Genomic DNA, 26,102 nt, shown 5'->3' with positions numbered 1-26,102 from the left:
CTGGTGTGGAGACCTTTGCTTTCTGTTTGGGTAAGGTTGGCCCTACAAAAGCCAGCACCTCTTCATAACCTCTGTGCCCTCAGTCTGGACCACCCCTCTCCCTCCCCCGATCTGTGAGCAATGGTATCTTGGGTTACGGCTGTCACAGACTAAGTGAGGATAACAGAGCGTGTGTTATAATACATGATGCTATCGGTTATTCTTTTTTTTTTCTAAAACAACTAACTACACAATGTAGTACTTCATCTCTAGTAGTAGCTTCTTAAGAAATTTTACTTCTCAGAGGGCAGACAGCAGAAGCAAGAAGAACTACAATCCTGCAGCCTGTGGAACAAAAAACACATTCACAGAAAGACAGAAAAGATGAAAAGGCAGAGGGCTATGCACCAGATGAAGTAACAAGATAAAACCCCAGAAAAACAACTAAATGAAGTGGATATAGGCAACCTTCCAGAAAAAGAATTCAGAATAATGATAGTGAAGATGGTCCAGGAACTTGGAAAAAGAATGGAGGCAAAATCGAGAAGACGTAAGAAATGTTTAACAAAGAACTAGAAGAATTAAAGAACAAACAAACAGAGATGAACAATACAATAACTGAAGTGAAAAATACACTAGAAGGAATCAATAGCAGAATAACTGAAGCAGAAGAACAGATAAGTGACCTGGAATACAGAATGGTGGAATTCACTGCTGCGGAACAGAATCAAGAAAAAAGAACGTAAAGAAATGAAGACAGCCTAAGAGACCATTGGGACGACATTAAACGTAACAACATTCGCATTAGAGGGGTCCCAGAAGGATAAGAGAGAGAGAAAGGACCTGAGAAAATATTTGAAGAGATTATAGTCGAAAACTTCCCTAATATGGGAAAGGAAGTAGCCACCCAAGTCCAGGAAGCACAGAGAGTCCCATACAGGATAAACCCAAGGAGAAACACACCAGGACACATAGTAATCAAATTGGCAAAAATTAAAGACAAAGAAAAATTATTGAAAGCAGCTGGGGAAAAACGACAAATAACATACAAGGGAACTCCCATAAGGTTAACAGCTGATTTCTCAGTAGAAACTCTACAAGCCAGAAGGGAGTGGCATGATATACTTAAAGTGATGAAAGAGAAGAACCTACAACCAAGATTACCCTACCCGGCAAGAATCTCATTCAGAGTTGAAGGAGAAATCAAAAGCTTTACAGACAAGCAAAAGCTAAGAGAATTCAGCATGACTAAACCAGCTCTACAACAAATGCTAAAGGAACTTCTCTAAGTGGGAAACACAAGAGAAGAAAAGGACCTACAAAAACAAACCCAAAACAATTAAGAAAATGGTAATAGGAACAAATATTTCAAATAATTACCTTAAATGTAAATGGATTAAATGCTCCAACCAAAAGACACTGGCTTGCTGAATGGATACAAAAACAAGACCCATATATACGCTGTCTACAAGAGACCCACTTCAGGCATAGGGACACATTCAGACTGAAAGTGAGGGGATGGAAAAAGATATTCCATGCAAATGGAAATCAAAAGAAAGCTGGAGTAGCAATACTCATATCAGATAAAATAGACTTTAAAATAAAGAAGGTTACAAGAGACAGGGAAGGATACTACATAATGATCAAGGGATCAATCCAAGAAGATATAACAATTATGAATATATATGCACCCAACATAGGAGCACCTCAACACATAAGGCAACTGCTAATAACTGTAAAAGAGGAAATCAACAGTAACACAATAATAGTGGGGGACTTTAACACCTCACTTACACAAATGGACAGATCATCCAAAAAGAAAATTAATAAGGAAACACAAGCTTTAAATGACACAGTAGACCAGATAGATTTAATTGATATTTATAGGACATTCCATCCAAAACCAGCAGATTACACTTTCTTCTCAAGTGTGCATGAAACATTCTCCAGGATAGATCACATCTTAGGTCACAAATCAAGCCTCAGTAAATTTAAGAAAACTGAAATCATATCAAGATCTTTTCTGACCACAATGCTATGAGATTAGAAATCAATTACAGGGAAAAAAATGTAAAAAACACAAACACGTGAAGGCTAAACAATACATTACTAAATAACCAAGAGATCACTGAAGAAATCAAAGAGGAAATCAAAAAATACCTCGAGACAAATGACAATGAAAACATGATGATCCAAAACCTATGGTATGCAGCAAAAGCAGTTCTAAGAGGGAAGTTTATAGCTACACAAGCCTACCTCAAGAAACAAGAAAAATATCAAATAAACAATCTAACCTTACACCTAAAGGAATTAGAGAAAGAAGAACAAACAAAACCCAAAGTTAGTAGAAGGAAAGAAATCATAAAGTCAGAGCAGAAATAAATGAAATAGAAACAAAGAAAACAGTAGCAAAGATCAATAAAATTAAAAGCTGGTTCTTTGAGAAGATAAACAAAATTGATAAACCATTAGCCAGACTCATCAAGAAAAAGAGGGAGAGGACTCAAATCAATAAAATTAGGAATGAAAAAGGAGAAGTTACAACAGACACTGCAGAAATACAAAGCATCCTGAGAGACTACTACAAGCAACTCTATGCCAATAAAATGGACAACCTGGAAGAAATAGACAAATTCTTAGAAAGGTATAACCTTCCAAGGCTGAACCAGGAAGAAATAGAAAATATGAACAGACCAATCACAAGTAATCAAACTGAAACTGTGATTAAAAATCTTCCTATAAACAGAAATCCAGAACCAGATGGCTTCACAGGTGAATTCTATCAAACATTTAGAGAAGAGCTAACACCCATTCTTCTCAAACTCTTCCAAAAAACTGCAGAGGAAGGAACACTCCCAAACTCATTCTATGAGGCCACCGTCACCCTGATACCAAAACCAGACAAAGATACTACAAAAAAAAAGAAAATTACAGGGCTTCCCTGGTGGCGCAGTGGTTGAGAGTCCGCCTGCCGATGCAGGGGACATGGGTTCGCGCCCTGGTCCGGGAAGATCCCACATGCCGCGGAGCGGCTGGGTCCGTGAGCCATGGCCGCTGAGCCTGCGCGTCCGGAGCCTGTGCTCCGCAACGGGACAGGCCGCAACAGTGACAGGCCCGCGTACCGCAAAAAAAAAAAAAAGAAAATTACAGACCAATATTACTGATGAATATAGATGCAAAAATCCTCAACAAAATACTAGCAAACAGAATCCAGCAACACATTAAAAGGATCATACACCATGATCAAGTGGGATGTATCCCAGGGATGCAAGGATTCTTCAATATATGCAAATCAATCAATGTGATACACCTTATTAACAGATTGAAGAATAAAAACCATATGATCATCTCAATAGATGCAGAAAAAGCTTTTGACAAAATTCAACACCCATTTATGATAAAAACTCTCCAGAAAGTGGGCATAGAGGGAAACTACCTCAACATAATAAAGGCCATATATGACAAACCCACAGCAAACGTCATTCTCAATGGTGAAAAACTGAAAGCATTTCCTCTAGGATCAGGAACAAGACAAGGATGTCCACTCTCACCACTATTATTCAACATAGCTTTGGAAGTCCTAGCCATGGCAATCAGAGAAGAAAAAGAAATAAAAGGAATACAAATTTGAAAAGAAGTAAAGCTGTCACTGTTTGCAGATGACATGATACTATACATAGAGAATCCTAAAGATGCCACCAGAAAACTACTAGAGCTAATCAATGAATTTGGTAAAGTTGCAGGATACAATATTAATGCACAGAAATCTCTTGCATTCCTATACACTAATGATGAAAAATTTGAAAGAGAAATTAAGGAAACACTCCCATTTACCATTGCAACAAAAAGAATAAAGTACCTAGGAATAAATCTACCTAGGGAGACAAAAGACCTGTATGCAGAAAACTATAAGACACTGTTGAAAGAAATTAAAGATGATACCAACAGATGGAGAGATGTACCATGTTCTTGGAGTGGAAGAATCAATATTGTGAAAATGACTATACTAACCAAAGTAATCTACAGATTCAATGCAATCCCTATCAAATTACCAATGGCATTTTTTACAGAACTAGAACAAAAAATGTTAAAATTTGTATGGAGACACAAAAGACCCCGAATAGCCACAGCAGTCTTGAGGGAAAAAAAAACATAGCTGGAGGAATCAGACTCCCTGACTTCAGACTATACTACAGTATAGTCTGCTACAGTAATCAAGCTACAGTAATCAAGACAACATGGTACTGGCACAAAAACAGAAATATAGATAATGGAACAGGATAGAAAGCCCAGAGATAAACCCAGGCACCTATGGTCAACTAATCTTTGACAAAGGAGGCAAGGATATACAATGGAGAAAAGACAGTGTCTTCAATAAGTGGTGCTGGGAGGGGCTTCCCTGGTGGCGCAGTGGTTGAGAGTCTGCCTACCGATGCAGGGAACGCGGGTTCGTGCCCCGGTCCGGGAAGATCCCACATTCCGCGGAGCGGCTGGGCCCGTGAGCCATGGCCGCTAAGCCTGCGCGTCCGGAGCCTGTGCTTCGCAACGGGAGAGGCCACAACAGTGAGAGGGCTGTGTACCGCAAAAAAAAAAAAAAAAAAAAAAAAAAAAAAGTGGTGTTGGGAAGACTGGACAGCTACACATAAAAGAATGAAATTAGAACATTCCCTAACACCATACACTAAAATAAACTCAAAATGGGTTAGAGATCTAAATGTAAGACCAGACACTATAAAACTCTAGAGGAAAACATAGGAAGAACACTCTTTGACATAAATCACAGCAAAATCTTTTTTGATCCACCTCCTAGAGTTAAAAACAAAAATAAACAAATGGGACCTAATGAAACTTCAAAGCTTTTGCAAAGCAAAGGAAACTACAAACAAGATGAAAAGGCAACCCTCAGAATGGGAGAAAATATTTGCAAATGAATCAACGGACAAAGGATTAATCTCCAAAATATATAAATAGCTCATGCAGCTCAATATTAAAAAAACAAACAACCGAATCCAAAAATGGACAGAAGACCTAAATAGACATTTCTCCAAAGAAGACATACAGATGGCCAAGGGGCACATGAAAAGCTGCTCAACATCACTAATTATCAGAGAAATGCAAATCAAAACTACAATGAGGTATCACCTCACACCAGTTAGAATGGGCATCATCAAAAAGTCTACAAACAATAAATGCTGGAGAGGGTGTGGAGAAAAGGGAACCCTCTTGCCCTGTTGGTGGTAATGTAAATTGATACTGTTCTCTATGGAGAAGAGTATGGAGTTTCCTTAAAGAACTAAAAATAGAACTACCGTATGATCCAGCAATCCCACTACTGGGCATATACCCAGAGAAAACCATAATTCGCAAAGACACATGCACCCCAATGTTCATTGCAGCACTATTTACAATAGCCAGGTCATGGAAGCAACCTAAATGCTCATCGACAGACGAGTGGATAAAGAAGATGTGGTACATATATACAATGGAATATTACTCAGCCATAAAAAGGAATGAAATTGGGTCATTTGTAGAGACGTGGATGAATCTAGAGACTGTCATACAGAGTGAAATAAGTCAGAAAGAGAGAAACAAATATCGTATATTAACGCATATATGTGGAACGTAGAAAAATGGTACAGATGAACCGGTTTGCAGGGCAGAAATTGAGACACAGATGTAGAGAACAAACGTATGGACACCAAGGGGGGGAGCAGCAGGGGGTAGGGGGTGGAGTGGTGGTGTGATGAATTGGGAGATTGGGATTGACATGTATACACTGATGTGGATGAAACTGATGACTAATAAGAACCTGCTGTATAAAAAAATAAATAAAACAGAATTCAAAAACTCAAAATAAAATAAAATACGAATTCATGTGAAAATTTTTTTAAAAAGGTGCACATTTAAAAAAAAAAGAAATTTTACTTCTTATCAATCACTGTTAATTCTCCCTCATTTTCCTTATTCTGTTTTAAGGAGAAAAACCTTCTACTTTTGCCTCAACTTTCACTCAACTTATATATATATGCTGTTCCTTGGGGGCCCTCTCCACTTTAGCCATCTGTCCTCTCGAATTGGAGCCTCTGAGCATCTGAATTGTATAGCAGCTTGTCCTCAAGAGCCCTTATCCACTCCTCACGATATCACCTTGGAAATGAATAAATATTTTCTAGGTGCAAACGTGCAAAATCTGTGTTACACTAGAAGGAATTCAGAATATTCCAAGGAGAGTAAAATTTTTGGAAGGTTATGTATTTTGGTAGATGGCCTCACTTGTTAATAAAAAAAAAAGCAGCTTTTTATTTAAAGCAGCAGAAAACTTGGTTTTATCTTTAGAAAGAAAATAAAACTCATATGTCTAAAATTTTTTTTCTAACATTAGTTTTATGAGGTTTTCCCCCTTTACAACAGTGGGTCTACAAGCAAAGTGAGTCTAGCTGAGGATGAAATCACATCAGCATCAAAACGCCTGACTGCATTAGGGAGTGAGATGAAAGCCTGGGGGGGAATAATGATGGGGAACGCCTTTGATTCTAGGTTGTGTCAATAGTAAGGGGAGAAAAGAGACCAGTGGAGAAAGTCTAGGATGAAAAGAAGAGAAATATTTCTGACCAGGGAAGAAATAGCCTTCTGATTACTACACATAAAGCCAATTAAAAGGTAATGGGATTGATTTTTGTTTGTGGCTTAAAGAATCAATCTCATTACGTTAAAGACAAATCGTATAGATGTCTTGAATCAGTAGTTTTCAAAAAAACATTTATTTTCAATGAATAGAAGAAGAAAAGGGGGAGGATGGTAGAATATTAGAAAACCCCTCTGAGTTTACTTTAAATCTGTGATTTGAAATGTACTGAGCTAGTTGAGAATGATACAGCCAATCAGTATGGCTTGTTAAGATCTTCCAGACGTGTCTAAGACAAGAGAAACGCCTAAAGCTACAAGACTCTAAGATGTGAAATCTAGGCATGGTGAATGAAAACTTAAAAGCCTAATGATAAAATGAAATGCTCTTATAGGCTTAAAAGGACAGTTTTTACAAATAAAGGTAGAAGGGATGAAATGGGTAGATATTTAGGAACACCAAAAGCTAGAGAAAAGGCACAAAAAGGGGGAAGGGGTACTTACGGTAATACTTAAAAAGTGAATACAATTCACTAGGAGGTAAAATAAGGTACTAAGGCAACTTAAGATAGTTCACTGTCATCTGTACTTGGCTTAACCTCTGACAATCAAGAAAAAAAAAAGGTTCTACAAAAGTGAATTGTAGAACTTCAGTTCTACAATTCACTTTTGCATTAAAAAAAAAAACTTCCAAAATACTCTGTGGTAAGGGAGAGGGGAAGTAAAGCCTCATAAAATGAAGAACAATTTGAAATGATAGTATGTAATTTATTTCTCTGCTTTGAAATTGCTTTTTATAATCCCATATTCACTACAACAATTTCAAAAAAGAATGACAAATGACACCAAATCATTTACAGTCATAAAAGAATTTCTGCATATTCTATATTCTTCAGGTAATTCTTGGGGACCTTGCAAGTAAATCTTGACGTTTGGCCTTTTGGAAAGGCCAAAAAGAAAGTCAGAATGTTCCAGGAAAAAGTATTAGTCCATGTTTACGTAAGAACCTTAACAACAGCCAGAAAGTTCAACTCACTCCCCTAATAACAGCATTGAGTAAATCTGATATGCTATTAGTAATAGTTTGAGAATTCTAAGTTCCTTATGTTAGCAGTCTCTATCCTTTTTTTCATCATTTTACCATATATTTACTGATTACCCACTGCTGCTTGGCCCTGGGCTTAATGCTAGGGAAGTACTTATGATTAAGACTGGTGACATCTCTGGAGCTTGTATTCTCCTGGAGAGAGATGTACAAGCAACAAGAAAACAGTTAAATATGATCAAAAGTATACTAGAGCATGTATTAAGTCCTATAAACAAAATAAATAGGGTGAAACGAGAGAGAAGATCTGTAGGTGCTAAATTTTAGGGGGTTCAAGGAGGGCCTTATTAGGTGAAATTTGATCTGAAACTTGGACATGCAGAGAACTCGAGGACAAGAATTCCAGGCAAAGGGCAAATGCAAAGGCCCTGTGGTAGCAGCACTATGATCTGTTTGATGAATAGGAGCAAGACCTAGTGGGGCTGCAAGGCAGTGCACTCCGAGAAGGATGCTACAGACAGGGCAGTGAGGAAGGCAGGAGCCACACTACGGCTCAGAGCCATGGCAAGAGGTCTTGCTTTTTTTTTCTTTTATTTATTTCTAAATTAATTTATTTATTTGTTTTTATTTTTGGCCGTGTTGGGTCTTCGTTGCTGCGCACAGGCTTTCTCTAGGTGTGGCGAGCGGGGGCCACTCTCTGTTGCGGTGCGCGGGCTTCTCATTGCGGTGGCTTCTCTTGTTGCGGACCACTGGCACTGGGCGCACGGGCTTCAGTAGTTGTGGCTCATGGGCTCTAGGCGCGCAGGCTCAGTAGTTGTGGCTCACAGGCTCTAGGCGCACAGGCTCAGTAGTTGTGGCGCACGGGCTTAGTTGCTCCACCGCATGTGGGATCTTCCTAGACCAGGGCTCAAATCCATGTCCCTTGCATCTGCAGGCAAATTCTCAACCACTGCACCACCAGGGAAGCCCAAGGTCTTGCTTTTATTTTAAGAGCAATGGGAAGCTGCTGAAGCAGTTGGATTTATATCTAACAATGATGGTTTGGGCTCCTGTTTGAAGAATGGGGTGTGCATGTGTGTGTGTGTGTGTGTGTGTGTGTGTGAGTGTGTGTGTGTCAGGGAGAGTGCCAAGAGTGGAAGCAGGGAGATGAGGCTGGAGGTTGCTGAGCAGCAACAACCCAGGTAAGAAACGATGACGGGCCCAAGCCCATGGTAGTCCTAGAGGCAGAGAAGAGTGACAAATGCAAGATATATTTGGAGGAAAATGCAGCTTGCTAAGAGAAAAGGGTGAGGGTAGGAGAGACAGGCATGCAGGTTTCTGAAGTTAGGTGCCATTTAATGGAGTGGGGTCCAGTTCTCCTTTGAGCATTAGGCTAGAGATGGCCCGTGGGACATCTCCCTGAAAAGGTCAAGTAGACAGATGGAGCGAGGTGTTTGGAGCCCAGGGGAGAGGTCTTAGCTAGAGATGCAAATTTAGGAGTCGATATTCTGCACTATTCCTAGCAGACCACCCAGGCACACATTTGGTGATTAATAAATGCTTATGTGACGACTGATTGATAATTGACAGAAAGGGCAAGTGAGAATTTTGCATACCGGAAGATGTTCTGAATCTCATGGCACGGAGCGCTCGGGAAATGCCGGTAGAGAAGAGTGCCAGGTGCCGTAGCTGCTCAGTAAATATTAATTTACCACGATGAATCTCAAGAAAGCCATGGACTATTATTTCAGTAACTGACCCTCCCTGGCTTCACTGGCGCCAGAGCCGTTGTTCAGCCACTTGTTCCTTCTGTTCCTCACCCTCAGCATCTTTTTACATGGCAGCTTAATCCCTGACCCAGGAATCGTGCCTGGTTCTTCATCACTGCCTTTTTGGCCCTCACATCCAGAGAATACTGTCATTGCTGTGACTCTGTCCCTAATGACTGTCTCAGAACTTGCTCTCCATAGATTTCTGAATCTGCCATGAGTCATCAACAGTGAGTACCTCTGATGTGCCAGGCACCATTCTAGACACTTGACACATAGATCCCACTTATAACACCCTGCGCAGTAGCTGTCGGCCCTGGGGGGTAGACCTTAATCCCCCTGAGAGAGTAAGTGCTTGGTTCCAAGTCAGGTAGCCGGAAAGTGGTAGAACAAGGATGCAAAACAAGCCCAGCTGACTCTGCAGCCGGGCTTCCCTTCCTGGGTTTGCAAAACTCACTGGATTTTACCTGCTGAATCAGTCTGTACCCTCGATTGCCTAGTTCTCCAACAAAGTCCATTAGGCGGTTGGTATCCGTCGAGAGCCACCAAGCATTCAAGTCAGGTTGGCCTGTGTCTGTACACTTGAACGACAGTGTTCCATGACTGTAACTGCAGACTCACTTGGTGCTCTAATGTGGGATGTATCACTTTCAGTGGGAGGACCCGAACCTGAGAGAGGCCCATAGCCTGGGAGGTTATTAGTCATCAGAGAAACAAAAGAGATGGAGTGTGTTGGAGCAACACAGCGGGGCAGGCTTGCCAGGGACAAGGTGGCTGAGAGGAGAGGGGCTGGAGACTAAGAAGGAGGGCAGCAAGGTTGTGTGTAAAGTAAAGCGAGGACTCAATGGCTAGCTGAGGGATAAGATGGCAAAGACACAGAAAAAATCATAACTCACTGTTCAAAAGAAATAGCCTTATGGCCTTATGTAAATATGTTAATAAAGCTTCAGTCTTTCTGGCCACACACTCAAACTGAAAGGCTTCTTCATCAGGCATATCCCCGAGCACGCAGGTGTGCTATAAGGCACAGAGTCGTTTGCTAAAACACCCTCTGCAGCAGGAGTGGTTTCACCCGCAGCCACTCCTTCACCAGAAGGAGGCCAAGTGCTGGGAGGCCGAGCAGTGTGGGCAGGAATTATTTGCACAGGAGGACAAAGGGCCCTGAAGCTACCCTGGCTGGCGCTCGCCTCGGCAGCACCTGTTCCTCCAGCACACTCGGCCCTGTATCACCTGACATCTGCCTGGCTGGATGGCCCCATGCTGCCTGCTGAGGACATGGAGTTGATGAATGTCCATTTTGTGTTAGGTTTCCTGGTAGAAATGAGATATGGCATTGCTAGAGGCAAGTTACCTAGGAATCCAGCATCCACCAGGCATAACTTATTAATGAATCAGATTGATAAAGGTCGAAGTGTGAAAAGCTTGGTTTAAAAGACTAGAGAGAAGGATGAAAAAAGCTGTACACACGCCATGTCCTTTAGTCACAGCAGATGGTGGTGGCTTGCGGCTCACAGCTCTGCTTTGCTAAGGCCTCTGGGGCACTTCCTTCTGATGCAAGTGTGACATTAAAGAGATAGGCTGTGGACCCTCAGCCCATAGGATGTCTGAAGAGTTTCAGAGGAACCCTGTGAAGAGGCTTCACGAAGCTAATCTGAATCTACCCATCTCCACTGCTAACATTCCACCTGGCTAAGAGGACAACGGACATGGTTCCAAGGGTTTTGAGAGACAAAGAGGTGCTCGGACTCTTTCTCTCTCTCGCTCTCTCTCTCTTTCTATTTCTCTCTCTCTTTCTTTCTGTTCCTTTCTCTCTCTCGCTCTCTCTCTCTTTCTATTTCTCTCTCTCTTTCTTTCTGTTCCTTTCTCTCTCTCTCTCTCTCTCTTTTACACCCACCCATAGATAACATCTTAAATATATCTTTAATTACATACAATTAATATGAAACTCAAAGCACCAATAGCCAAGTTCTTTGCTGTATTCCCAACACCTAGATCTAAGTCAGAACAGAGCAGTCTCTCTCTCTAGCTATATATTATACATATAAAAAATAAATGAACAAATGAATATTTACTATATTCCCTTGGGTTTCAAGTTCTAGTGCCCAACCTTACCAGTAGACTTTTTATTAATACCTCTAGGAAGAGACTTTAGTTGTATTTTAATTTTACAAACATTCTTTTCATGGAGACATTTAAACTCCTCTAACTCCCTACACATGGTTTTATTTTTCCTGATGGCAAAATACTAAACGTAAAGTAGGACTGAAAGAATTTTTAACAACTTGTTTCTTATTTCTCACCCCAAATACCCTAATTAAAGCATCTCATTAAAAATTTTGTATTTATCCTATATTTCTCTTACTTGGATATTATTTAATAACCAAAAGACAAGTCAGCAGGGTTAGTGATGGAACAAAATCATACCACCAAATAAAGATTTGACCTCATCCTGGATTTTTCCTTACAGATCAAATATTTTCTCTTCTCAGGCTATATTTCTGGGATAAGAATGTCCACTCTATTAAAATTCAGATTACTTGATGAACTTCAGTGCCCTTCAACGGAAGTAAAATTTCACATAGAAACACTTATTAAACAGTGGTAAGTTGGCTCTGGGTGTGGGTACATATGTAGCTAAGTCTTTGAGACAGATTCAAAACCAGATCCGGTCAGTCTGCCAGAAAGTACTGATGTTCAAGGAAAAATCTCAAGATTGTTGGAATTAGAGCCTTTCCCTCTGATAAGGCAGATGTGACACTTTAAAAGAAATCTGCTATTCTGTATTTAATTGAAGTCATAATAACAAAAATAGTCAAGGACCCATGGACCTTTGTTTGAAGGATATTGGTCTGGCTGTTAAAGCACCTAGTCAGCATAAAAATAGAAAACAGAGCCTTAGTCCTGTCTTTCAAATCTTGCTGGCATCCCGGATGATAAGAGAACTGATGAGTAAAGGAGGGCTAGGGAAAGTTCTGTGCCTGGTAAGCATTTTTATGAGTCAATATATTTTTAAGCTTATCTCCAAGAATAAAAACCCAGTCACTTTTCTCGTAGGGATTTTTTTTTAATATGACAAAATGTAAAGGTTTGCTAAGTATGGGTGTTGAGAGTATCCAGATATTTATCATTCTCTGCATTTTCTCTTTTGGAAGCATTTCATAATAAAAAAGTGATAAAAGTATCAAAACTGCAGGAACAAAGAAAACAACCAGAACACACATTTTGGAGAGTTTACAAAGGATGCTTAATTTGCCTCTGTAGTAGTGAAAAATGTAAGACTTCTGATTCCAAGTTAGTATTTTTCAAATAATACCTGATTTCAAAATATAGATTATTTAGATGTTAAATTTGGTGACACTTTAACAAACATTAAACGAAATCAACTCCCAGGAAATCTGAAGGTCCTCCAATATGAACAAAGTGCTGACCATTCATCATATTTAACGAGGTGTATTGGAAATAGCTGAGTACTGACCTCCCCAGGGCAAATGATCCTCTTGGGACGAGGGGCCTCTTGCTGTAACTGATATACTGCCAAATATAAAAAGAGAGAATTATAATTAAAGAGCATTAGCACATACCAACATGCCTTCAAACAGTTCCACCTAACCACCTTTCAAGAACTGCAAATTTCTCAACCAAGAAACAAAGGAGATACAGACACATTTTTAGACTAAATAAAGGCAGATCATTTAAATGGAAATTAGTCACAATGAATATAAATGGGCAAAATTGATTTTTTTAAATTCTTATAAGGACAATTTAGTGTCATAATTGTTACTGGCATTGTTCATGTTATGGCTTTCTTGGAAGACTAGATAGGACTAAAATTCTTTCGACAATTTTAAAGATGAAATTGTACTTGTGAGTACCTCGGTAGTAAGATCATGTAATAGGATTCCTGAATCTCAATGCTGATGTTTCTTGACATACCAGGGAAAGACTGGCATTAGAAGAGGAGTGGCATTCTCTGAAATGTTACAGTTATGGACAGAGACACAGCTGATTCTGTGAGTGAATGAAGCCCCAACTCATTTCTCTTTTCACAAGTTCCATTTTTGCCCTGTCCATCACCACGGATACTTATCTACTTGACTATTTCCCACCCACTGTCATTCCTTTTGCTTGGGCCCTTTAGTATCTTAAATAATAATAACTCTCTTATATCCTGTTTTAAAGACAGGCTTTCAGGCTTGGGCATGGAGGAAAGCAGGTAACTGTATACAAAAATGTAATTTATCAGAATATTATTTGTAATTTTTCAGACTATAATGAGTGATTTTCTGCTGCTCAGCTAGTTTGATTACTTCTCTTAGAGGAAAAGCTACTCTATGCAGGTACCTTGGGATTCTACTTCCATGGAAATAGAGGTTGAAAATAAACCTCCTTGATATTATCTTCAGAATCTTGAAGAGGGAATAATTAATGTCAAATAAATCTATGAATCATATCATAGAATACATCTATGAAAAGTTAAAAACTAGATCACATAAAGTCTTCTAGAAAATGTAATAAGAGAAGCAAAAACTTCTGGCTTATTCTTAGGTCTAAAAATTAAAAGAAGAAATTTTAATTGAAGGGCAGATGGTCACATGGAAACAGAGGTGGAAATGATGGGATATATTTTGTACCTATGGCTCCCCAATGCCTTCAGCTCAACATGGTTATTTTCTTACCTAATTAAGGGTAGATGACTCAGCTTCCTAACAGAGAAGAAACCATCTAACCCTCATATGGATGTTTTAACGTGTCGCATTTCTAAGCTTAGGTTGCCCACACTAATGATGATGCCTGTGTCACTTAAGGACAACTGTAGCCATGTATCAGAGACAGGTCAGAGAAGGCTCCTTGTGCAGGAGGAAACATGAGGAAGAATTGGCTAAAAATAGAGAAATAGTTTTGGACATTCCACTGACTCTCCCACTAGAGCCCATGCTCTCCTTAAATCACGACAGAGTCTGCATGGAATCCTTTATTCTTCTCGAATGAGCTCCAACATCAACTAACTGCTTTTCAGCAGGGTTTTGCTGTTAATGAGTGTAAAGGGAACCAAAGGGGGCATCTCCTAGAATCACAGAGCTTTAGAGCAATTGCAGAACCCACATCCAGAGAATCTTATCCTCTCTTCTCTTCCCATTGTCAATGCCCTCGGAAGCCAGCAGTTATATGTGGGGGGCATGGCTGGAACAGTTTTGTGAACACCGTTTTTAATGCTTCCCTCGAAGGCGGCAAAGGAAGTACAGCTGTTATGAGAGAAGCATTTTAAGCTAAGCGCACCTTTGCAATTCATATCGGCAAATATTTGAACATCTGCCGTAGAACAGATACCACAGTCAGCATTATGTGGAGGCTGTGAGGATGGAGGGGAAGAGAGAAGAGAAGGGAACCAGCATATCGAGTACCTGTCATGTGGCAGGAACAATGTCTTATTGAACCTTCACAAGAGCTCCGAGGACAGAACGTATCATTACCATTCTCATATTTTATATGAGGAAATAAGTGCCCAGAAGTGAAATATTTGCCCCAGACCAACCAGCTAAAATGTATCCTTTCGATTCCAAAGCCCAGGTTTATTTTTCTATGCCTCAGGGCCTTTGCACTTGCTGTGCCCTCCACCTGGATTGCACTTTCCCAAGATGTTTAGATGGCACTCCTCCCCCTTCATTCAGGTCTTCCCTGACTTGCCCGACTTGGTATAAAATTCCATCCCATCACTCCGCTACCTTTACACCATTTCATGTTTCTTCACAGTACTCATCACCATTAACACGCTGTATTTGTTTATTTTGTGTGCTGTCTCCCTTGACTAATGTGTAGGCTCTTTGGGGGCAGGGACTTTGTTCTGTCCATGGTGGGACGCTTAGCGCCTACAACAGTGCTTGGCACATAGTAGATGCTTAATGCATATTTGTATGCATTGACTCATGGGTCACAAGCCATTCCTTCAAGGACACTGATCCAGTGACGGAGATACATGTGGAGAAACAAAACCAGGAAGGGCCAAGTGCTTTAATTAAGGGCAGAGGAGGAAGCAGTTCTTTTTTACTCAGGTGGTCAGGATGGCTTCCTGAGGGGAGAAGCATGGAGCTGTTCTTGAAGAGTTAGCAGGGTTTCCATAGGTAGAGAAAAGAGAGGAGGGTACAGATAGAGGAAAGAGCCCCAGCAGTAAAAGGGAATGACGTGCTGATTGGTCAGTGAGAGTCCAGTGTGCTGTTGCCCCAGGGTGGGCAGATGTGGGAGGAGGCCATGTGGGACTGAACCTTGAAGGTCGTGGTAGGAAGCATGGACGTTCTTCTGTCAGCAACGGGGGGACAGTGACGTGTTTTGAGCAGGGAGGTGACATGATCTGGTCTGTTTCAGAATAATGACAGTAAGGATAAGACTGTTCAGAAAAATAGAAGTTCTCATTTTCTGGAGACCTACTGTGTGCCAGACACCTTATCTACATTTCCTCATTTACTCCTCCCAACAAACCTCCAAGGTAACTGTTCTTCTCCACCTCAGTGACAAAGCAGTGGAGACGTCAAGCTGTGAAGGAGCTCAAGGTCACGCAGATAATATGATGAAATCAAGATTTACGGCCTGATTTCCAGGTCCAAAGGTCTATATTTTTCAGCCTCACCAGTGGCCCCTAAAGCAGATGGTGGAGAGGTCCCAAGTGGGGCTGCTTGCATTAGAATCTTCGAAGAGCTAAAATATAAATTATATAATTATAAAATACAGATTCTCAGACACCATCGTCTCTGGCGATGCTCACTCTGCCAGCCTGGCAAGGGGCCCCGAAATATGTTCTTTTTAAAGGTCTTTGGGAGATTCCAACACACAGTCAGGAGTGGGGGCCACTGCCCTTTGCTTCACTGAAGGAAGGATCGGAGGGGGATCCTTGGAGGCAGGGAAGCAAAAAAGAATTGTATTTTAGTTGTACGTAAAGGAGATCCTGAAAGTACGAGTTAGGACAACACTAAGAGGAGGTGAGTTGATTGCAGAGGGGGGTGGCCAGGGCTGGATTACAAATTGAATGGAGGAAAGGGCCTTGAATGCTTGAAAGATTGAGACGCCATTAACAATCACAGAGGTTACAGGAGAAGGAATGTAAGGGACAGTTCCTCTCCTGTGTCAACAGGCTAAAGCCCTTAGCTGTATCCTCTGAGTAAAGAGATACATGGTCAGTTCACCAGTCTTACAACTGGAAACTTTGGTGGGAGGGTCCCTGAAAAACCCTCAAGCCAGGGGTGCCACCTCTCCTTGCTGGTCTCTGGGCAGCACACATCATTAATCAATCATTATTTTTCAGTGAGCAGGTCTCAGGATCTACAAAATCTGCTCAGTGCTGTTCCAAGCAATAGAAATGACGAAGCCTGTTTGCCATCTGAATAATATGTCTCTATAAAGATAATGAGATGACAACCGATTGCCATGGCAGCCACAGAAAAAAATGGGGCCCTAGACTCTATCTCAGCTTCAGCCCCAGTCCCTCATTTTCAAGGTTGGCTATAACGAAACAAACATCCACGAGGCCCATTTAATAGAACTGAAACATGTCACATAATCTTGAAAATGTCGTTTCTTGAATTTTCTTTGTTCAACAAACCCACGTCACAAGCAAAATGCAATAACACATGGCACTGCTTGGGTGATTCTGTGCGCTAAGGGGCGAGATGACGGACTGTGCTTCTGCAATGCCCCACATCTGTCCCAGGCACTCCCCAGCCCTGGGTCCTCGCAGCACAAGGGAGAATTCTTATTCTGGAATAAGCTGTTAGGCAGGGGGATGGGGTGGGGATGGTCACTAGGGAACGTGGAGGTAAGAGAAGGGGATCCCCTGCTCCCCAGGAAACCTGAAGCAGATTGAGAAACCAAGAGCTCACTGAGAGAGTGTTTTATTTTTTTCTTCAGTAAGAAAACTCGGCTCATCCTCTGTAACACAACCCCATGGAGGCCAAGTGAAAGCTCTGGCCTGGGTGATGCTAAGCCCAGTCCAAACCCGTCAGCTACTAAGAGACCCTGCAGGGATGTCCTCTAACAGCCACTTATCACTTAAGAGGGCATGTGGATCCAGGAGCCGAACCTGGCCACTTGGCTGTGACACTGACCCAGCACCACCCCGCTCACTGCCCATGTCTTCCCAGTTTTCATGGGAAAAAACTCACGGGTGTGAGTAGGAAATAGCAGGGGCTTTCAATGGCCTCTAGGCTGAGCCCCACTTCCAGGCAGCTGTGTGCAGGCCTTGTCTTGCTCACAGAATGTCCAGTTTTACTGGGGAGGGAGTTCTCCTCTTGTCCCATGGCACAGTGAAAGCCTGAGGATGAGGCTGTGTAGACTTGAACCAGGGGGTCTCAGGCCTAAGTGTGTATAAGAAGCACCTGTGGGGTGTGAGAAATTGCAGATCCCCCCACTCTTGCAATTCAGAAATCTGGCGTCGGGCTGAGGTTATTAATAATATTTATTAATAATTAATAAATAATAAATTCATTAATAATAGTTATTATAACTATTCTCCCCAGGTGACTCTGATGCAGGGGGCCTATGGATCAGAATTCTGAGGTTCTAAACTCCTCCTTAGAAAAACAGGCACAAGCTGTGACTGCCTGACCTGCTGCCCAGGAGAGTCTCTGGGGAGAGATGTTGGCCACAGCATCTGCTGCCTAATTGGCACTTGGCCTGTTAAACAATAAAATCTTTCAGAGTGTACCCATGGTGGTTGGCTTTTAAACTCATCTGCTTAGTTCATAGTTCTGGCTTAAAGTTTAGAATGTGGCTTTACTTTATTTTTAAAGTAAACTTGAAAATAGCTTTTTTTTAAGAATTGAAACCAAATACTTCTCAGTGATTTCACCAGTGTTTTGGGGTTTGGTCTTGAGTATTAAGGACTAGATGTAGATATATGATACTTTGGGACAAGATTATTCTTACCAAATAATCAGCTCAGGAAGTGATAGCATTAGCTTCTAAGAAAGAAAGGGGAGCAGGACAGGCAGGAACTTAAGGGACTTCATGTGGCATCACTGTTCTTTGAGTCAGGATGGATCTTATCCATCCTTGCGGTCCCACAGCTCAAAGCACACTGCCTGGTCTAAGGCAAAGACTTAATATGCATTTGTTGAATGAATGAATGAATAAATTAATAAGCAATCTACTTTACAGAAAGCATTTAGAGAGTTGATTTCTAAGGTTCCTTATTCTTCTAAATTTCTAAATCAGACATTCGTTGGTTGCCTTCTAGGCATCCATTTCCATCTTCCCCATTTTAACGGTACTCCAAAGTTTCCAGTCACTCCTGTGTAATCCCTCCTGAGTTCCAGTGGTGAGCCCTGATGGGTTTAGGGCAGTTAGTATATCTCTGACCACAGTGATGGAGTCAGGGTTGGGAACCCATGTCAAATAGGGCTGAGACTCAATTCTAAGACTTCTGCTTGCAGTAGACTGTCCTTCTGCCTGTTGCTCTTAAATGTGGATGTGGTAGCCCTGGTGCTATTGGTAGCTCTCTGGGGGTCACAAGAGAAAAGCCTACTAACAGTGGAGACAAACCTAGGAAAGTAGAGCCGAGAAAGCAAGAGGTACACATTGGGTTCTAGTAATGTCATTTGAGTTGCTGGACCAAGTCATGCCTGAAGCCAGTGCCTCTAGACTTTTTGCTTACGTCAATCAATGCGCTTGAGAGGAATATTCTGTTACTTGCACCTAAGAGCATTGCAATTAGCATTAAAATTTAAAAACAGCTTCTTAAAGTGGATCATTATGAGGCAGACTAATTTTCTTTTAGGAATAACGTTATAATTGGGACTAAGGCTTCATAATAAGAATCTTATATCAAATAAGTCAATATTAACAGCCAACAATAGGTGATGGATGAAAGCAAAGACATACCTATATACTCCTATAATCATTGTAAACCATCAGTTTTCAAACCAAGTCCTATAATAAGGCAAAAATGAACTGCATCTGGTAAACGTATGAGAAATTTCCAAGTACCGAATAAACGCCAGAGCTAGAAAATTAAGTGTGTGATGGGCAAGTATGGATTCCATAGATGGTATGTTAATGAGTTTGACATCAACAAGTAAAATTAATCTCTGAAAGGATGGTCTGTGAGTATTTCAAAGAGAAACAACTTGGTGATTCCTGAGGTTCAGAATGGGTTTACCAACAGGTTATTTAAAAACAAATTTCATATTCTGATAGGTTTGTTGGATTTTCAGATAAGGAAAATACTATTGTTTTAACATACTTGGATATTAACATGTATCTCATGAAGTTCTTCAAGGCCCTCGGATTTCTTCTCCTTATTTATCCTTCAAGACCCACATGCAAATTTAACCTCTTTTATAAAGTCTTCTGTAATCCCAGGAGGTAGAGGAGCAGCATATTGTTGCTTCAGTCCATCTGCATGTTAATTGGTTACATCTGTCTCCCTTTCTCGACTGTAAATTGGAGGAAAGTATGGCCACATTTTAGCTGCTGTTGATTCCTAAAGCTTATCCTAATGCTTATAATGTATGTCTGCTGAAAGACCAAATGAGTAGATGATAAACTTGGGAATAAGAGGGAGTAGCATGAGCTTGGTAATGATACTGTTAGATGAGTTTATAGTAGTCCAACACCCTAACTCAAAGAATTAATGGACTCAGGACAACCAAAAGAGAGTGCTTTCTCAGCAGTACCCTGTGGATCTTCGATCAACCTGTTTTTGATGCTGTGGACGGCCCTGCTGTTGGCATACTCCCTTCAGTTGTAGAGTTCTGCATCACTAGAGACCCTCAAATACAGCCTGGATGACTATTAGTTGAGTATAATAAAGAGGAACTTCATATATGTCATTAGGTTTGTATTAAATGGACTCAACTATCTCTTCTGCATCTAAAGTTTTATGATCCTAGAGCAAATTAAGCACACGCACACACACAACTTGCTTAGATCAAAAAATCAAACTTAAAACCAATATACTCTGGTAAAATTGATATTGGAACATGTAATTAACAACACCTTTTCTCGTTTCCTTAGGACATAAAAGTGCTTTTAAGGGATACACTGGGTGGCCCAAGGTCTCTTAGCAAAAAGTGAAATGAATTTGAGCCAGTGCCATCTTCTCGCTTCAGTAAAGCTCTCTGCGGTGGCATTCACTCAACAAATATTTATTGCGTAGTTAACGTACGCAAGGCTGTGTGTAAGGCAGTGTGCAAGGAACAGTGAGTCACGGGACCCCCAATACCCTCACTACAGATATTTCGTTGATTTACTGTCAGAGCGCTTCACACTCCATTAGGAAACAAACAAACAAAAACATCCAATTACTTAGTCATTAGCATTGCCTTTTAAAACAGAAGATCAGAATGCATAACATTAGATTGGAAGGGCCCTTAGAGACCCAGCATCACCCCTTTATTTCACAGATGGAAGAACAGACTCATGTAATAAAGAATGAGGTGCCTCTCTATATGCTGAAATAGAAAGATAAAAACAAGGTATTTGCGAAGTGAAACAAGCAAGTTGAAGGACACCGGGTACAGCATAACCCCATTTTTACAAAAGGGAACAACAACCAACTATTAGGCATGTGTATTTTAAACACTTGGAAAGATATGCTTTCCAAAACTGACAGGGTCAGTGACTGGAAAAGAGGAGTGGAATATGGGGTGAGAGCTGGTATGTGGCCTATGGGAAATTTTTGCTCCCAGCTTTATGTATTTCTCTAATGTTCGTCTTTTATGTAGCTTTGTATTGCTTTTGTAACAAATACGTACATACACAGGTATATGCATATGTGTGTCTGTGTGTATGTATATACTTATCTATATACTTATGTATACAATTTTAAATAGAAAGAAAAAAAGACTGGCAAATTGCAGCCTGTCAGTCTGGCTTGCTTCTGGGCTCCACTCTGAATGCCACTCCAAGGTTTCTCATAAAACCTCTGCCAAGTTACTGAACCCCTCTGAGCTGTGGTTTCTTTGTACGTGAAACAGGGATAAGGGTGGTACTGGTCGCTTAGGGCTGTGGTGCGATTTGTGACTTGAGGCACAGAGCTAGCGTGCTGGCTGGCACACTCCAGGTCTCAAGAGGCGGTAGAAACAAGGGCAACGTCAATAATGATAGAAATAATTATTCTTATTATTGCTGTCTAGAAGCAGAGCCTGAATGAGAGCCTGTTCCCCTGGCTCTCAGCACAGTGGGCTCCCCACACCACACTCCTCCCCTCTGTCACTGGAGAATTACTAAGGAAACAGAAAACCAGCTTGAGGTGATGACAAGTGCCTGCCTTCATGAGGGGAGACGGATTGATGATCGATGATCAGATAATGATGTCTGTTTCTAAGGAGTCACCCTTAGTGACCAAACATTATCCATTGCTATCTGTTACATTTTTCTGTGGTAAATGTCATTTGATATTACAGCTTTAAGATGAACAGCCAGGAACATAATTCATGGAAGTCAACACACTTACCCTTGCTGACCAACTGTGAATAAAAAGAGGAAGGAAGGATGGAAAGAAGGAAGGAAGGAAGACAAGGAAAGTCCCAAAGAAAGGTAGAGAGTCAGAATGTCCATCTTTTTTTTCCCTAAGCATTTCCCTAAGCGGGTCACAGGCAGCTGGCTCTCCGAGGTCCTGGCCAGGGGACAGGGCTCTTGCAGTTCTCTCTGACCAATATCTTTCCTTAGCAGAGAAAGCGAGATTTGGGTTTGCAGTGCTGTGATGCGAGAGTTTGTGTGCACTAAATCAACAGCAAAAATTGTTCAAAAGGCAGGCCGACTAAAGACTTCCGAGGAGGTTATGATTTTAGGTACTCACAGTAGGATTTCCATATTGGAGGCTGGTATTCTTCAGCATCTAGAATAAAAAGAAAGAAAGCAATCCGTCAGCTTGAACATCAAACTGTCAACTTGTGTCTTCTCTGGAGGAACAACTGTCTGTCAGCAGTACTTGCTTTCTGGTCCTGGGGGCCTCTCAGCTCATTTACGGGACAGTTCCAGGCATGAGGGGGGAAGTGTATACGGCAACCCTTGTGGATCCAACACCACTTTCTTCATGTCACTTACCATGACAGAATCAATTGCTTAACCATTTTCATAGAGCCCAGTAAATCAAAAAAGATTTTTAAAGCAATTAACTTGATTGTACCCTCCAGTAATCCTTTCAAACAGTATTTACTTAACTTGGCATAATAAACATATAATTTATCTCACAGATTCCAGTCAGACCTTTAGCCCATTTATCAAGACTCGAGGGCAAGACACAAAGTGGCAAGTATGTAATATTAAATCTGTTGAAGTTGTACAACTCAACCAACTCAACTCCTAGGTCTGACAGCTGAGACACTGATGATTCAATTGGAATCGCATTATATCCTTGAATTTACTCCAGTTTGTGACTTAGGAAATTTCCAGAAAACCTCTCAGCAATCAGTGTCAGTGTGAAAGAGTTACAACAAAATGGAGAGGACGAAATTGTTATTCATCAATCCAGAAAGCAGACGATGGAGAAAATCTGCTTGTTCAGTCAACTCAACAATCCCAGTGCTGACAGCTGAACTTATAATTTTGACGGAGTTATTAGAGTCCTCCTGAGCTCATAGCTAAGGTCTTGGTAAAACATACTCTAGCTTAAGCAGCCAGAGGGAAAAATCCTTTTCCCCGACTCATAGAATGTTAAGCTGGGGAAGCTTTAAGAGTTCTCTAATTCAGTGCTTTCTGATAAGGAAACTCTGTTTTTGTCATCCTGCACGTCTATGGCATCCCACACCCATCCTTATGCTGCCTTTGTCCTTGTGCTACTGTCACATACTTTCATGCAAAGGAACAGAAATTTTCTAATCTCATGCAGTGAGATAGTTTGAGAATTTTTCCCCTCCTGAGAAACAAATATACTTATACTGTAAATAAAAAGTAACTCAAGAGTGGTGAACTTCCCCAAATCCTACTCAATTACAGTTATGTAGCTTAAATTAAGTTCTTTCACAATTCATACTTGCTTTCTGGGGCCCATCCTATCACAGAGGCAACGAAACACCTCCTAAGATAGTTTCATACAGATGCATCTGGATTCTTAGGCTTGCATCGTCAGGAACCTACCTACGGATCACCAGCCACATAGGCACACACACAAATACAGTGGACTAATAATGGTTTATGCTGTTATTCAAGCCTAGTTTGCTAAATAACAGTGAAGCTCTTAATTCTTTTGTCAAAGTAGACAATGTAATAGTGAGCTTTTAACCTAAAGAAGCAATTAATTTCATCTTATATGTGACACAGACCAATTTTAATGGGTTAAGATGAGTGTTTGTTTATAATAACATTCAAATAAAATAAATCATGTTGCCGAGTTTACAACAAAATTCTAGAACCATCCATACAATACCATCTCACCAGAAAAACCAGGTCCTGAATGTTAAAATATTGATGACACCTTCAAAAATATTTTTCAAATATAAAGATTAATATGGATGCGTGCGCGTGTGTGTTCACACACACACACACACACACACACACACACACCAGACTGCATGGAAGTATGAATCCCTGAGATGTCATCTACCCAAAGCTGTCTTGTTATTTTGGATGAGATTTACTCTATAAGGTAAGTACAATCCCCAGACCAAGAAGTTGTCAAGAATATTCAGAACCTAGAGTGCAGTTTTCTACATAGTCAGGGAAGTTCCCCCCCAAATAAATAGTCTCCTTAATGCAGGTTTTCAAACATAGCTCAGATGCTCAACTTGGATTTCCTAAGGTCTTCTTACCTAAAGTCAGAAGTTTGGATTAGATGGTCTCTCCCTGTTCATTTCAGTCTTGCTCTGTGAAAAACCTAGAATTTTGATTCATCTGAAATGCTGGCTCCTAACTTATAAACTTTCATTTAGGCTTCCCTGCACATAAACACCTTATCCCTTTCTGGTTGCTTCTTGTTGGCAACTGCACACAGAGGTGAAGAAAGCCATCCACAGAGACGGGAGATCACAATGCTCCCTTGCTTAAAATCCTCCAATGTCTCCCATCTGCACTTGGAATAAAATACAAACATTATACTGTGGCCTCCAAGGCCCTGTGTCCTCTGGTCCCTGCCCTCCTCCTCACTCCACTGCAGGCACTGCCCCCCTTTTCATGTATCATCCAGCCATACTGGCCTTCTCGCTCTTCCTAGAACAAGCCAAGTTCTTCTGAGCCCCTGGCCTTGGCTCCTGTGGACCCTCCATGTAAGAACTCTCCTCCAATAGAGCTTTCTTTGCATGGCTGACTTGCTCTGTCATGCAGGGCTCAGCTCAAATGTCACCTCCCATGGGCCACCCCTGCCAATCCTGTGTAAAGCAGCCTTCCCCCAACCCCACTCACTCTCCTTCACAGCCACTTATTATTACCATCGGAAATTATTTATTGATTCGTTGGCTTGTTATTACTGGGCTCATCCCACTATTAGCCAAACTCCATACAAGCAGAAATTTTGCCTCGTTCACTTAGGTCTCATCGGCCCTTAGAAGGGTGCCTGACATAACAGACATTCAAACAGCACGTGTTAAATAAATGAACAAACTCTCAGGGTTCATATCTTACCTCTGACAACTATTGGCTGAATAACGAGAAGCATGTTACTCAACTTCTTTTAAGAGCCTCTCAAAACTTATCTTTATAAAACAGAAAAATAAATGTACCGACCTCAGAACCGATCTCTTAGGGCTATTGTGTCAATTAAATGAGATAATATATAGAGAGTTCTTGGGACTGTGCCTGGCAAATAGCAAGTTCTCCATGAAGCCCCACTAATGTTGTCATTGTGCTGTTGTCACTGTTATATCACCCGGTCCTGGTTCTTCCCAGGTGAGCTCAGGCTCTTGTCTTCTCTCGCTTGGCCACAGCCAGTGACTATCTCCATTCTTGCCCCAGACCTGGAGCCTGTAACTAAGTTCCACTGCTGTTGTCATGGAAGGTTTTCCTTTCTCATAAACGCATTCAAAGTGAGAGGCCATTTGTCATGCTTCAGTGGAACAACTATAACTACCTTGGTCTTAGGGATTTGTTTCACGAGCCACTAAAGCAGACTGTCAGGAGGCCTTGGCCAAGAGACAAGGCACAAAACATTTTTATTATGTTGACACGAACCTTTAGCCGCGTCCAACATGGCCCCGCCAACATCACATTTGTCCCAGTTTCACACAATATTTTTTAAAAATCTGCTTTACTCTTGGATAGCCTGACACCGTATTTTTTTTTTAACCTGAATAGGTTTTCTAGATCATTTAGTTCACCTTCCTCATTTAGCAAATGAGGAACATGAAATGAGAATGATGAAGTGGCTTTCTCAAGGTCATAAAACAAGCGGGAGCAGAGGTGGGATCAGAGCAGGGAGTTCTGCCCTCCAGCCTCTGACACACTGTCATCCTTACCAGGCATTCATCCTACTTTACAGACTAACATCAGGAAAAAAGTTATATAACAGATTTGTTACTGTAATTCTTGTGACGCTCGGAAGAAAAAAATAAAATAGAGAAAAGAAAGAAAATCAGTTGTATGAGCAGGCGATGATAAATATCATATGATACCACTTATATGTGGAATCTAATAAAATGATACAAGTGAGCTTATTTACAAAACAGAAACATACTCATAGACTTATAAAACAAACTTAGCGTTACCAAAGGGGAAAGTTCGGGGGGGGGGGGATAAATTAGGAGGCTGGGATTAACATATACACACTACTGTATATAAAAATAAAA

General features: G+C 41.0%; 1 protein-coding gene across 4 annotated transcripts in view; it reads right to left on the bottom strand.

The window, feature by feature from the left end:
- CHN2 (chimerin 2) overlaps positions 1–26,102 on the bottom strand; it is a 383,768-nt gene that overhangs the window by 147,571 nt on the left and 210,095 nt on the right. For all 4 annotated transcript variants that reach the window (XM_079932005.1, XM_079932006.1, XM_079932004.1 and 1 more), the window contains 2 exons: positions 22,184–22,222; positions 12,872–12,927 (listed from right to left, as the gene is read on the bottom strand). In XM_079932005.1, coding sequence (XP_079788131.1) covers positions 12,872–12,927; positions 22,184–22,222 — 95 coding nt within the window. The remainder of the gene's footprint in view (positions 1–12,871; positions 12,928–22,183; positions 22,223–26,102) is intronic.

The sequence above is a fragment of the Stenella coeruleoalba genome (assembly GCF_951394435.1).
Source record: "Stenella coeruleoalba genome assembly, chromosome: 9".
NCBI lineage: Eukaryota > Metazoa > Chordata > Mammalia > Artiodactyla > Delphinidae > Stenella > Stenella coeruleoalba.
Note: the sequence above shows the minus strand (reverse complement) of the source record. Positions and strands in the feature narration are given on the sequence as shown.